The 13586-nt window shown below is 31.6% G+C and overlaps 3 protein-coding genes across 5 annotated transcripts; 1 reads left to right on the plus strand and 2 right to left on the minus strand.

The window, feature by feature from the left end:
* Positions 1-1300: 1300 nt before the first annotated feature.
* On the minus strand, positions 1301-12958 carry LOC116005976 (ATP-dependent DNA helicase PIF1-like). Of its 2 annotated transcripts, none has more exons than XR_004095014.1 (3): positions 11526-12958; positions 11076-11191; positions 1301-2655 (listed from the first exon to the last, which is right to left on the minus strand). XR_004095014.1 is itself a non-coding variant. In XM_031246214.1 (3 exons), the coding sequence occupies exon 3, from the start codon at positions 2083-2085 to the stop codon at positions 1303-1305; it is 783 nt and encodes a 260-aa protein (XP_031102074.1). In that variant the 5' UTR covers positions 2086-2655; positions 11076-11191; positions 11484-11502; the 3' UTR covers positions 1301-1302. The 2 variants fall into 2 exon arrangements, 1 of the variants encoding a protein (XP_031102074.1); XM_031246214.1 differs by lacking the exon at positions 11526-12958 and adding an exon at positions 11484-11502.
* LOC116005986 (adrenodoxin-like protein 2, mitochondrial) lies at positions 6655-9479 on the plus strand. The gene is made up of 8 exons (XM_031246230.1): positions 6655-6774; positions 6862-6931; positions 7136-7221; positions 8025-8089; positions 8366-8472; positions 8719-8768; positions 8894-8976; positions 9054-9479. Exons 1-8 carry the CDS (start codon positions 6697-6699, stop codon positions 9166-9168), a joined length of 654 nt encoding a protein of 217 aa, XP_031102090.1. The 5' UTR covers positions 6655-6696; the 3' UTR covers positions 9169-9479.
* Positions 9800-10557, minus strand: LOC116005994. Of its 2 annotated transcripts, none has more exons than XM_031246248.1 (2): positions 10237-10557; positions 9800-10150 (listed from the first exon to the last, which is right to left on the minus strand). In XM_031246248.1, exons 1-2 carry the CDS (start codon positions 10529-10531, stop codon positions 9924-9926), a joined length of 522 nt encoding a protein of 173 aa, XP_031102108.1. In that variant the 5' UTR covers positions 10532-10557; the 3' UTR covers positions 9800-9923. The 2 variants fall into 2 exon arrangements, with proteins under 2 accessions (XP_031102108.1, XP_031102101.1); XM_031246241.1 differs by having other exon boundaries at positions 9800-10156.
* Positions 12959-13586: the final 628 nt, after the last annotated feature.

Below are 13586 nucleotides of genomic sequence, written 5' to 3' on the forward strand. Positions count from 1 at the left end.
ATTAAAAAAGCTTCAATTAACTCTTTTAGCTATTACAAAACATCAATTAGCACCACAACCATTATTACAAAAAAAAAAAAACAAAAAACAAAAAAAAACAAAAAAACAAAGATTGTAATTAAAATATTTAGCAGGTGACTATGATAACTATTCTGTTACTTTTATACTGGCATGGACAAGCCCTTACCTTCTCAATTAGAATTTTACCCATTCTTCTAGAGTTCATGTGGGCAAAAGAACTTACACGCAATGTGTTTCGTAAAATTGCCCTTAACATACTCAATACTCATTTGTGTAATACATGTAGCATTGTCCTCATACTTGAAGTTCCAAATTAATCTAAGTGTTATTGGTGTTCTAATCTATCTAGCTAACTGCACTAAACCGGCCAGATGTTACTTTCACAATAAGTCTACTAGTTAGATTTAGTGCATTCTCAACCCGAATACATTTGGAGAGGGTAAAACACATCCTTAGATATCTCTAGGGCACAAAAAACCTCGATCTTTATTTTGAAAGTAACTAGGACACCTCATTAATCAGTTACCCAGATTCTGGCTATATGTCTGGTCTCCATAATGCCAAATCACATACTAAGTATGTTTTCCTTTGTGGACGTGCATCTATATCTTAAAGGTCTGTTAAGCATACCCTAGTTGCTACTTCATCTAATTACGTAATCAGAAATCATTGCTATATATGAGACCTCACGAGAATGTATATGGATGAGGTTATTGATACATCATATCCATAGCTTGAGTGGTATATGCAGCAGGGTTTATGCCTCCACTATCCTGTATGAGGACAATGCTACATGTATTACACAAATGAGTATTGAGTATGTTAAGGGCAATTTTACGAAACACATTGCGCCTAAGTTCTTTTACCCACATGAACTCTAGAAGAATGGGTAAAATTCTAATTGAGAAGGTAAGGGCTTGTCCATGCCAGTATAAAAGTAAAGAATAGTTATCATAGTCACCTGCTAAATATTTTAATTACAATCTTTGTTTTTTTTTGTTTTTTTTTAAATAATGGTTGTGGTGCTAATTGATGTTTTTGTAATAGCTAAAAGGGTTATTGAAGCTTTTTTAATTAACTAGTATTATACCCGTGCGTTGCACGGATGAAATTAAATACTCTTACATAATGTAATTATGTAGCTTAGAATGATATAATCCATGGTTTTTTTTTTTTTTTTTGAAAACCTAATCCATGGTGCTTACTTTATTTGTAATGTTTGTAATGCAATCAAATTTAACAAAACATTATAAAAGTAATATTTTATTTAATAGGCAAAAGTTATAAATTATTAAAAACTTCATGGTACACAACATTCGTAGTATAGTTACTATAGTCACCACCTTCATTGGGTATTAGAATTTTTAACCCAGCAGAGTTACTAATCCTTGAAGCAGCAACATATAGTTGACCATGAACAAAAACCGGCTTCTTTAATAGTAAGTCGACATGTGTTAAAGTCAATCCTTGACTTTTGTTGATAGTCATTGCATATGATAGTATTAGGGGAAATTGCCTTCTTTGAAATTTAAATGGCAATCTTGTATCAGTTGGAGTCATTGACATCCTTGGTATCAGCACGACATTACCGGCATTGTGGCCTCCGACAATCTTTGCTTCTACAACATAATCAGATAACCTAGTAATGATAAGTCTTGTACCATTACAAAGACCCATTGAGTGATCTATATTTCTCAACAACATTACCGGAGATCCATTCTTCAAAGTTAAAGAATGGTTCGGTGTGCCAGAAGCTTTCAACCCAATTAAGAATTCAGGAGTGTGCATATCATATAGTATACCATTTGTTGTGTCAGACTTACACACAGTGTCACAATTTAGGTATGTCTTGCTCTCAGCAACATGCAAATCACTCATATATTCATTGACCGCATTTACCACATCCAGTGTTGGCGCTAGGATGGCACGATTCTCCATTTGTTGTAAGTCTGACCCGCCATGCCTGAACATTAGAAATACACTATCAACTATTGTAGATATGTAGTCACCATTTGATGGCAATAACATTTCTTTAGGAATTTCAACTTTTGCATGATCCATCATTAGGTCCGCCTAATGTTCCATTTCCTATATCACCCAACCATGATGCAAACTGTTCAATATTTTGTTTGCTAGCACATGCATCAAGTGTTTTGAGCCGTAGATTTTTGGTTAGACGCGGGACCTGACATGATTCCCAAAGGTAGGATGAGTTGATTGTAGCTGAAACAATATCTTGCCTAGAACCTTTAGGAACAACTGGCAATATTTGTCGGAAGTCACCGCCTAATACCACCGTCTTACCACCAAATGTCTTATGCACGCTATGAGGGTCACTGAATCGCAACAGGTCACACATAGCCTTATCCAGCGCCTCAAAACAGTGTTTGTGCATCATTGGTGCTTCATCCCATATGATTAGTTTGGCTTTGATTAGCAATTCCGCCAGGTGACTACCTTGGCTAATGTTGCACGTGGAGTCCTCGTTAACTGCGATTGGTATGGCAAACCTTGAGTGAGCTATTCGACCTCCTGGAAGAAGCAATGATGCAATACCACTTGATGCAACATTTATGACAATATCACCTTCCGACCATATCTTCGAAGATAGTGCTTTCCAAACAAAAGTTTTACCTGTACCTCCATAACCATATTAGATTTAGAAACGAACAAAATTAGAATTTTAATTTTATATGATTAATATAGTGTATAAGTATATGCATGTATTTAAGAAAAATTTTAAATATTTATGAACACACATTTAAAAACAATATTATGAAACTGGAAAGAAATGCATAAAAAATTAAAATAAGGGAAGAAGTTTTTTTTTTTTTTAAAGAAATGGGAATACTTTAAATGTTTTGTTGAAATTATTAAATTGATTATGGAATATATATTTAAATTTAAAAGATGCATAATTGGTATTTATGTTTGAATTAGGTTTATTTCCCGGTTAATAAATTTTATTCTATATGTGAACCTTTCGGATTTACAATTTGTAACACTACCGAGTCTAAAAATGAAAAATAATTTCAAACTAAAAATGTTTAACATGTTCTACCATTAATGGTATTGAAAATTTAATTTTGCTAGTTATATGATAATATCGGCTTATAGTTATTTGAATATATATACACACACAAACACATATATAGTTTACTTTTTATAGATGTATATCATATAAAATGTTGTTATCATCATGAAGATATTACAATCTTACTAGTATTTTCGCCCGTGCGTTGCACGGAATGGATTTGTTATAATATTTTAAGAATATTTGGATCGATATACAATTATATAAATTATAACATCGAATATTGTATAGCGCCATTGATGAAATTGGTTTGATCAATTATGTTGTCTGGTGTTTTCCTTGCTTGAATTAGAGCAAATAATTGTTCAATTACCGGTGCGATGCACAAATAAATTTTTTATTATATATTTAGATAATAAAAATAAAGAAAATTATTTAAAAAATTCTAATATTGAACGTGTACATTTATTTTATTATAAGATTAGTGCAAAAGTATAACTCAATTAATTGAAATATATATGACTTGTTTGTCTACAATTATCTTAAAAAGATCGATATGTAATATGACTTATGTAATTATATTATTACTAAAATAAATATGAGAAAAATGAGAAATAATTTAATTATAATTATTATAAAAATAAATTCAACGACCAGTGTTATTATCATAATAATTATTAGGCAACTATTATTAGTCAATTACACTAATATATGTGCAATTATAATTTTATACCTTAAGTATATTAATTTTCACCCTATCGCATTTAGTTTTTCTTCCTCCTTTATATTTGAATGAATTAATTGTAACTATTATAAAAAATCTAACAATCATGTTTAATTAATTTTTTTTAAGTTTTTAAATAATTTTCAGTCAATTAGTAATATCCATTCCGATTTTTCAATTTGCCTAATTTTCCTTTTCCATTATGATTTTTTTATATTTTCAATCAATTAGTAAAATCAGTTTTTTTTTTTCATTTTCTCTTTAATATTGTCTGGGCGAAATTTCACAAAGGATGACTGACTCGGGAGAAAGCCACATACAATTGACCCTGACTAAGACCAATTTTTTTAGCAATAACCCAACGTGAGTTAGTGTTTGGCCTTAGCTTTTGTTTATAGTCATGGCATATGCAAATATCAATGAGAATTGTTTATGCTGGAACTTGAAGGACAATCAGTGGTTCTGCCAAATCAACATTATAGTAAGGCAAGACATAATCCACGTGCTCCTCCCATAGAGTAACAGTGAGCCGACTACCCCTGAGTAGTGAAAACAACAATGAGCATGATGATGCCTAAATTTATACTTAAACAAATCAAAAAGACATCCAAACAAACACATACCGAGAGTTTTCAATGACAAAATCAATCAACCTTTGAGGATTTGAATTAACTTGGACAACTTTTTGCTCATTAATGAAAACAACATGGCCAATCAAATCTGCAAAAAACCAAACAAAAGATTTGCAATAAATGACCTTTTGTATCCTATATTGCGAAACTAAAATTTATATATTTTGTAGCAACTAAATATTTAAAGTATTAATAAGGATGCATGTATATTTAATATTATTTTGGTCTGATAAAATGTTTCTTGACAAAAGATTTAAAATTGGCATTCATGAATGTATACTATTAGAAATTTAGTATAACAAAAAGAAATAAAAACACAAAAAAAAAAAAGAAATAAAAACACATCTAGTATAGAATAAGATTTAAAGAAGAGTTTACCAATTAGCAATTTAGCATATTGCTATCCACTCCTCCGAGAGCCTTCAATGTTTCTTGAACTTAACCACAAACTCTTTAGGGATTTGTAAATGGATACAAGTTATCTGAAGAAAGAAAAAAAAATATTGTAATGCTCTCCAGGTGCAAATATTAAATATGGCTACAGTGTTCACTACAAAATGCCAACCACCGCAAAATTTACACAACCTTTTTTCCTCTAATTCATAGAACAAAATTCGGCCACGATATAGTCACAATCTGCTCTCCCTAATTTATATACACTTTTAAACTTAATAGCATTTACCTGGGAGTCACTGAGTAAGCACTCCAGTGTGTGTTGGTTGATTATGGAATGTGGATATTCCCTTGACAAATAACAACGCATTAGCCGGAGTCTAATACAACTCCTTCTCGTCTTGGGAGATAGGTCGGAAGCAGAGACAAAAACAGACCCCATTAGTGAAAGAAAAATATTGTTGAAAGATTTGCGTGACAATATCGTTTTACTATTTCGATTTGTGTGAGTAGGCTATAAAATTTCTAATTGATGAATGTATTTATAATACGAATTGAAGGAGGAATTGTAGAGGAATTGTAGTATACGAATTGTATTGGAATTGTAGTATAGGAATTGTAGAATAGTAGACTTCATTTTGTAGTATTGGATTTCGTGTTTTAATAGCATATTTATTTGATACGAATTGTATTGGAATTGTAGTATATGAATTGTATTGTTTTAATATTATTCTATTGTTTATACGAATTGTATTGGAATTGTAGTATACGACTTGTATTAGAATTTTAGTATAGGAATTGTATTGTTTTAATATTATTCTGTAGTATTGGATTTCGTGTTTTAATAGCAGATTTATTTGATACGAATTGTATTGGAATTGTAGTATAAGAATTGTATTGTTTTAATATTATTCTATTGTTTATACGAATTGTATTAGAATTGTAGTATAGGAATTGTATTGTTTTAATATTATTCTATTGTTTATACGAATTGTATTGGAATTGTAGTATAAGAATTATATTGTTTTAATATTATTCTATTGTTTATACGAATTGTATTGGAATTGTAGTATATGAATTGTATTGTTTTAATATTATTCTATAATTTTAATTGTTTTAATGTACAATATTTTGGGCGGGAAGAAAGATTTCGTTTTGGAAGATTTTGTTTTTATATATATAAAGATAAAGATTACGCAAACCATAATATTAGGAATTCTATTTGAATTTACAATTGTATTAGGGATAGGAATTGTATTACCATATTTTACAATATTACGCAAATCATAATATTATAGGTCTGTTTTGGGAGGGAAGTTAAAATTGAGGATATTGTTTTTATTAATAGTATAGATTGCATTGCAGAGAAATATATATACTGAATTGTTACCATTAGTAATTATAGTCTAGAATTGTATTACGAATAGGAACGTAGGGAAGAATATATTTTATTAGGAATTATATTTGAATTTACAATTGTATTAGGGATAAGAATTGTATTACCATATTTTACAATATTACGCAAACCGTGATATTAGGAATTCTATTTGAATTTACAATTGTATTAGGGATAGGAATTGTATTACCATATTATACAATATTATTCACACAAAAATATTATAGGTCTATTTTGGACGGGAAGTTAAAACTGAGGATATTGTTTTTATTAATAGTATAGATTACGAACACCAAAATATTATAGGTCTGTTTTGGGCGAGAAGTTAAAACTGAGGATATTATTTTTATTAATAGTATAGATAAAATTACTAATCATACAAATAATAATGGAACATCAAAAGTTAATCTTCACCGAGTAATATAACAATTTAGGAGTATACATATACGCGATCCATCCAACTGCGCAAAAGCCCTTTGCTTTCTCTCCGATTCAAATGGTCCTTTCGAACATTCACCGACTTGCCCACCTCCTTTCTCTTCACTCTGTCGCCGGGAAGCTCTCACTCCTCTCTGTATGGATTCCAATTTCTCTTATACTCCCTTTCTGTGCACGTCTATTTCTCTTTCGTTGGCTGACTAAATTGCTGATCTAATTTCAGGTTTGTAGGGGTTATAGTACGGAAAAATGCTGCATACCTAATCTCCTAATTGATTCTAATTCTTCAAATGGTGTGTGAAAGTCGGCCTTCTCTCAGTTTTGGCAAAAGAAATTAAAAAAAAATGTTTTGGCTTATACTCTGTTTCCTTGTTCCTTTACTAATTTTCAAGGGGGATTTTGTATTTGAAGAAAATTTGGGTTTTTTTTAGTTTCATTGGGATTTCTTTTTCATTATTAAAAAGGTCTCATGTCTTTTTCATTTTTGTTTTGTTTAGAATATAGGTCAGCAAGAGAGTGTTACAGACTACTTGGCTTAAGTAGGAATGGAACTAGATTGCTGACGAAGGGACCTTCTCATTGGGTATGACTATGAATGCTTAATGCCACAGAGATTATTACTCTGGTGATTTTGGTGTTTTAGATTGTGATTGTGGTTTGATCTAAGTGAATGTTGCTTGATAAGTTTATCATATTTCATGGAAGCCAAAAAAAAAAGCTCCTATTCTCCTATTATTTTGCAATGAGGTTATTGGAAATAATTTACTACTTGAATGCATTTCTTCATTTCTGTTCAAATTCTCAGGCATTTTGAATCGCAACAACAATCTGAATGAAAGCATATGATGATAAAGACACCTAGTAATTAGGCACAAATAGTTGGATTGTATAATATTATGATCCTTATTATGTGTGATCTTATACCATTTCTACTCTCTATAATCCTTCAGCCCTCCCCCTGGAATCTTGCAAATTTTCCTTTTCTTTCGTTTTCCCTTTTTTAGTTAGCACAAAGTTGGAGTTGATTCTAGGACCATACAAGATTATATATTTATATGATGATGTGACATTATGGCCCGAATAGTAATAAAAGGAACCCAGACTTTATTTGTTGCTATTTTCCACTCTGTATGTAACTAAATTATATATTTCTGTCATGGTTGGGTGCTCTGTAGTTTTTTTTTTTCACCCTTATCTGATTAAATAGTGTCTTCTATTCTCCCCTTGGTTTCCTTTTCTTGGAAAGTGCCAAATGGGGGTAGGTGAACATTACATTTATTCAGTACTTGATGGAGTAGTTTGGTGCTAATAGTGAAATGACTGATTTCAAAGTAACAATTTCAATATTCTTGTTTTGAATAACCTATATTTCATTTTGTATTCCAGAGGAATGAACATTTTTGTACAGCAGCAGGCAATAGTGATCCAGGCAATGCAAGTCAGAAAGAGAAGTATGTTTACATGTTGCGTCTGTATACGATCTGTGTTCTTACTTTTTCATTAATAAGGAGCTGTTAATATTTAGTCCTTGTACTTATTATGGCAAGTTGCCTTCTTTACTTAATACTTAGTCCTTTCAGTTTATAAGTAATTGGACGGTTGGACCAACATCATATCCTTCTTTAGGTGTTTCAACAATGGATGGATGCATAATCATTAAAATCCTCTGTAATATACATGCACTGCACGTTTAGTCAATAAGCTTGTATCTTGTTTGCAATTTGCAGAATTTCTGTAACATTTGTAGACAAGGATGGAGAAGAACAGCAGATAAAGGTCCCCCTTGGGATGTCTATGCTAGAAGCTGCTCATGAAAATGACATTGAACTTGAAGGTAAGCTCTTGTGCTTTCTCTTTAGTGAGTTCTTCATTTAGAATTGTATTATCCTCTTGCTTTGAAACTTGGAAAAAATGAAAAGAGAATTGTAGTTGATTTCTCTAATATAGTTGAATTTGTTGGTTCTGAACAACATACCTTGTAAACTCACTGCAAAAACAGGATTCCCGAGATGTTTTAAATATCTTTTTGAATCCATGGTTCTATTTCTAATATTGGAATGTCTACATTGATGTCATCCAGGAGCTTGTGAAGGGTCACTTGCCTGTTCTACATGTCATGTAATAGTTATGGTATATAGACCTCATTGTTTCCCTTTCTTCTTCAAGGGTCAGAAATTTCTCAATTATTCGAGGATTTCATGCAATTAGACTGTATTTTGCATGTCTTTTATTTATCTTTTGGCCTGCCTTGATAGGATATGGAGTACTACAACAAATTAGAAGATCCAGAAGACGAGGAGAATGACATGTTGGACCTTGCTTTTGGCCTCACAGAGACGTAGGTTCTTCATCTCTATAGTGCTAAAAAAGCTTTTTAATACCAAAGCTAATCAGATTGTTTATTTTTGTTTGTAGTTCACGCCTTGGTTGTCAAATAATAGCAAAACCGGAACTCAATGGAATTCGCTTAGCTATCCCTGCAGCCACCAGAAATTTCGCTGTTGATGGATTCAAGCCAAAACCTCATTAATGTATACACATGCTTAAGATGAGAGTAATTAATGGGTAATGGTTCTCTTCCAAGGACCAGAATCAGCCATTTTTCTAGGACCTAACTCCTAAGTGGTTAATAGATGTTTAACCTTATAGTACTTGTAGTCAATCTCATTGAGCAACATATTTCACATTTTCACAGTTACAGGTCTGGCAAAGTGAGTAAATTTGCCATTTTTGCTTCGATTTACTCTCAAATAATATCTGCTATTTATGAATTAATGGACAATTGTCCACTGATTTTTGTAATAATTTTCAATACAAGATTTGAATAAATGATTTTGAAATCAATAATTTTCAATACAAGATTTGAATAAATGATTTTGAAATCTCAACAGTAACTTACAAGATTTGAATAAATGATTTTGAAATCTCAACAGTAACTTAAGTGAGTAAATTTGCCATTTTTGCTTCGATTTACTCAAATAATATCTGCTATTTATGAATTAATGGACAATTGTCCACTGATTTTTGTAATAATTTTCAATACAAGATTTGAATAAATGATTTTGAAATCAATAATTTTCAATACAAGATTTGAATAAATGATTTTGAAATCTCAACAGTAACTTACAAGATTTGAATAAATGATTTTGAAATCTCAACAGTAACTTTGTAAAGCAGAATTAGTTCATGGTATGTATAACATTTGACATTTATGGAAATGAGTCTTAATTATGATGTTTGTTTCTGTGAGACAAGACAATGGTACATTTTCAAATACCCAACCGATTACGTTCCCTGAAATGGCGAAGAATCTTGTTGAGTTTCTAAAACTGAAGTCATTTCTGGAGCAATATCCTCCGGTCCATCAACAGCGGGCTTAATCACCGCCAGGAAGAACACATTATACAAAATGGTAAGAACAAAGAGAAGAATGGCTAAATTAACCAAGTGAGAAGACGTAATTTCTTTTGCTTCTGGGACTTGCGTCATTCGACTCGGAGCACCATTCACATCTGAAGCTGCAATTAAATCAACTCATTTTTCACAATAGAATTTGGTTAATAATAATTGAATACATACCTAAACAGATTGGGTTTACCTCTAATCTTAGGAGGAGGGTCGGGTTTTTTCTGAGCAAGAGATTGAAGCTGTTCATCGAGCTTTCTCAGAGCCTCTCGGGCCTTATCCGGGTCAACTTCATAATCCGAATCTTTCTCCGCCGCTCTCAGCGGAGGTCCTTGTCCTCTTCTTCTACTTTTCTTGAGTGCTTCCCATCTTCCCACCCCAAACGCAGATACTGAAGCTTTGTTGTGGCTGTTGAAGAAGAGGGAAGGAGGAGAAAAAATGGGGTGTTTCTGAAGAGATATACAGGGGTGAAGATGGAGAGGAAGCATTTTCTAGATGGAGATAACCGGGTTATACCGGCGTTCGGCTTATACTTCAAGTTAGATAGAAACGAAATTAGAATTAGAATTAAAAGTTTAAATATGAATAATTTGTTATATTAAACAATAATTAATTATTTAATTTAGGGTATTCATTATTTTAACCATGATAATAATTATTATTTTATTAAAATAAATTATAAATATTTGTAATTTTTATACCCCATTAAATATTACTACTCTCATTTCTAGTTTATCATTAGAAGCGGGATAAACTTATTATGGTGTTTAATAATTATGTTTCAGAATTTTCTGTTTGTTTTTTAAAAGCTTAATCTGGATCCTTCTATTTTAGGCATGCTTCTAAAATCCAAGTATATTTCTTTTGGTATTGTTAGTTTAGAATTTCCTTTATGTTCAAGTGGTCTTATGATTTCTTGGTTAGGAAGTAGTATATTCATATCATTTTGTTTCCTTGCATGATTTCATTCTAGGCAAGGCTTCAAACTTCATTATCAAATATCAAATTCAAAGGAAGACAGTTGAATGATACCTCTTCTGCAAGAATGCCACTCTTCAGAATCTGTTCAATTTGATCTTCCAAAGGAGGCCCATTCAACTGAAGGAAATGCTTCAACAAGAAAGCTCTTGGATCATTTCAAATATTACCTGTATATCATCATTAAACATAAGAGGTGTAGTACAATACTTTGTAAGCAGATTAAAAGCATTGAGGTTAGCAGAAATGAGAGATGTTTTATAGAAGTAGTGCATTATGCAACAATAATAATATATAAATAGAAAATATAATACGATATATGGGTGTTTTAGGTATTTATTGCCAAATATGTTCTTAATCTATTATGAACAAACTTACAGTTCCTAATTAATGTTCTTAATCTATTATGAACAAACTTACAGTTCCTAATTATTGTTCTTAATCTATTATGAACAAACTTACAGTTCCTAATTATGGATATGCTATGAAGAATAACAAACTTACAGTTCCTAATTATGGATATGCTATGAAGAATGTACATATGTTTGTCAACACTCCAGAAACCTGATTTGCAGCTATGTAATCAGGAAAATAAAGTATTAGAGAATTCAGTTCTGGAAATGGTAATCAAAAACCAAAGAACAAATACTAAATTAAATCTTATTCCTATAACATTATTGCAAATTAAAAATAGAGTATTTTAGAGAAAGCAACAAACAGTTTTGTGAAATGTGCTAAGTTCAATAAACTCTGTTTAAATTATAAACAAAAAACTATTAAAAATAAATTTGAAAAACAGGATCTCCCCATTAGAGAAAGAACTCAACAAAATAATTCAACTAATGTCAGATATCAAGCTGTAATTTAAAAACAGTGTCATTGTTTGAAACTTTAACTCAGTTTATGTGAACTTCTTACAGACAGCAAGAACCAAATAATATGTAAAAGTAAAGAGGACAAGTAATTTAAATGGAAAAAGGATAATTACAGTTAAATCTGAAAAAGGTTATACATAAGTAAACCTACAAGTAGTTTGAAATTTGGTGTTTGCTGGAAATTAAGAATATTTGTCCAAACACACATAACCAAAGAGCTGTGTATAACTTGATTCTGAGACCAATCTAAGAGAACATAAAAGCAATAGTTTCCAATGAAAGGAAACCTTTAAAGGTTAATCTCTAAAGATAGCGCATAGTACGGTTGCTCAAGTGCAAAATTTAAGTAATTGAATATACAGATTACCAATTCAAATTACTAAGGGGAAGAACAATCACTGCTCGCTCGCTCATATATCTCATCTTATAATTATTGCTTTCAGTTTCGAGATTATTCAATTACATTCAGATGAGCATTGTCTCATCTAATTTTTAGAGGATCATTGTTTCTAATATCATCTCAATTAGTTTAGATTAACAGTCCTTTTAAAGCAGTTAGAGACTATTAGGAATCAACTACCCAATTAACTTATCATGTCCAAATACTTAGCTGGGTACTCATACAGGGTCCAGAGGTAATAAAATTGTTAAACAAATACGACAGCCATAGCAAGATCCATAGCAAAACCAGAGTAATATATATGACAGCAGTTTAGGTCTAAGTGAATGTGACTAGCTTTTCATAGCAAATATGCAACAACCATAGCAAAATCCTGGATAGTACATGAATTCGTAGCAAAAACAAATAAGAAGCAGTATAACTTTTAGATTACAAATTATGGAACAGCTCAGAATGTGAGTTGAAAAAATTTAGGAAAATACTTATCTAGGTTGGGATTCAAAATAGATGAAGGAAATATTACAAATAGCCTAAGAAAACATAGATTTTTGCACAAAAAAAAATTGATCAATATTTTTGAGGAATTCAACTTCAAATACGAACTTAACTATACAATTTAAACCCTTAATTACTACATAATAACATAGATAAATCACAAAATCAACAATAGAACAACATGCAAGAGGAATCTGACATCAGATAAATACAAAGGAAGCTAAAGGTGAGGAGAGACAAAAAATTGAATACATGAAAAAAATTGAGAAAATTGAAATCAAAGATGCATATTTACACAATGGTGAGGGGAGGCCGTGGCTAGACCGGCGGGATGCGGCGACGATGGAGCTCGGACTACGTGACGGCGGCTTGAAGCTTTAGCGTGAGGGCGGTGAGGGCGGTGTGGCGAGGGACGGCAGTGACTCCGGTGAGGTAAGGGACTGAGTGGCGAGGGACGGCAGTGACTCCGGTGAGGTAAGGGACTGAGACGCAGGGGACGGCAGTGACTCCGGTGAGGTAAGGGACTGAGACGCAGATGGACAGATAGACTGCAGATCTGAGGGAGTGAGGGAATGAGGGCGTGAGGGAGTGAGGAGGAAAAAAAGAAGGAAAAAAAAAAGGGCGTCAGAGTGTGAGACTGAGAAAAATAAAGGGGAGATTAGGGTTTGCACCCTAGATGTCATAATTTATATATATATATATATATATATATATATATATATATATATATATATATATATATATATATATATATATATATATATATATATATATATATATATATGTGTATATATA

This window comes from Ipomoea triloba, chromosome 2, assembly GCF_003576645.1.
Source record: "Ipomoea triloba cultivar NCNSP0323 chromosome 2, ASM357664v1".
NCBI classification, from domain to species: domain Eukaryota; kingdom Viridiplantae; phylum Streptophyta; class Magnoliopsida; order Solanales; family Convolvulaceae; genus Ipomoea; species Ipomoea triloba.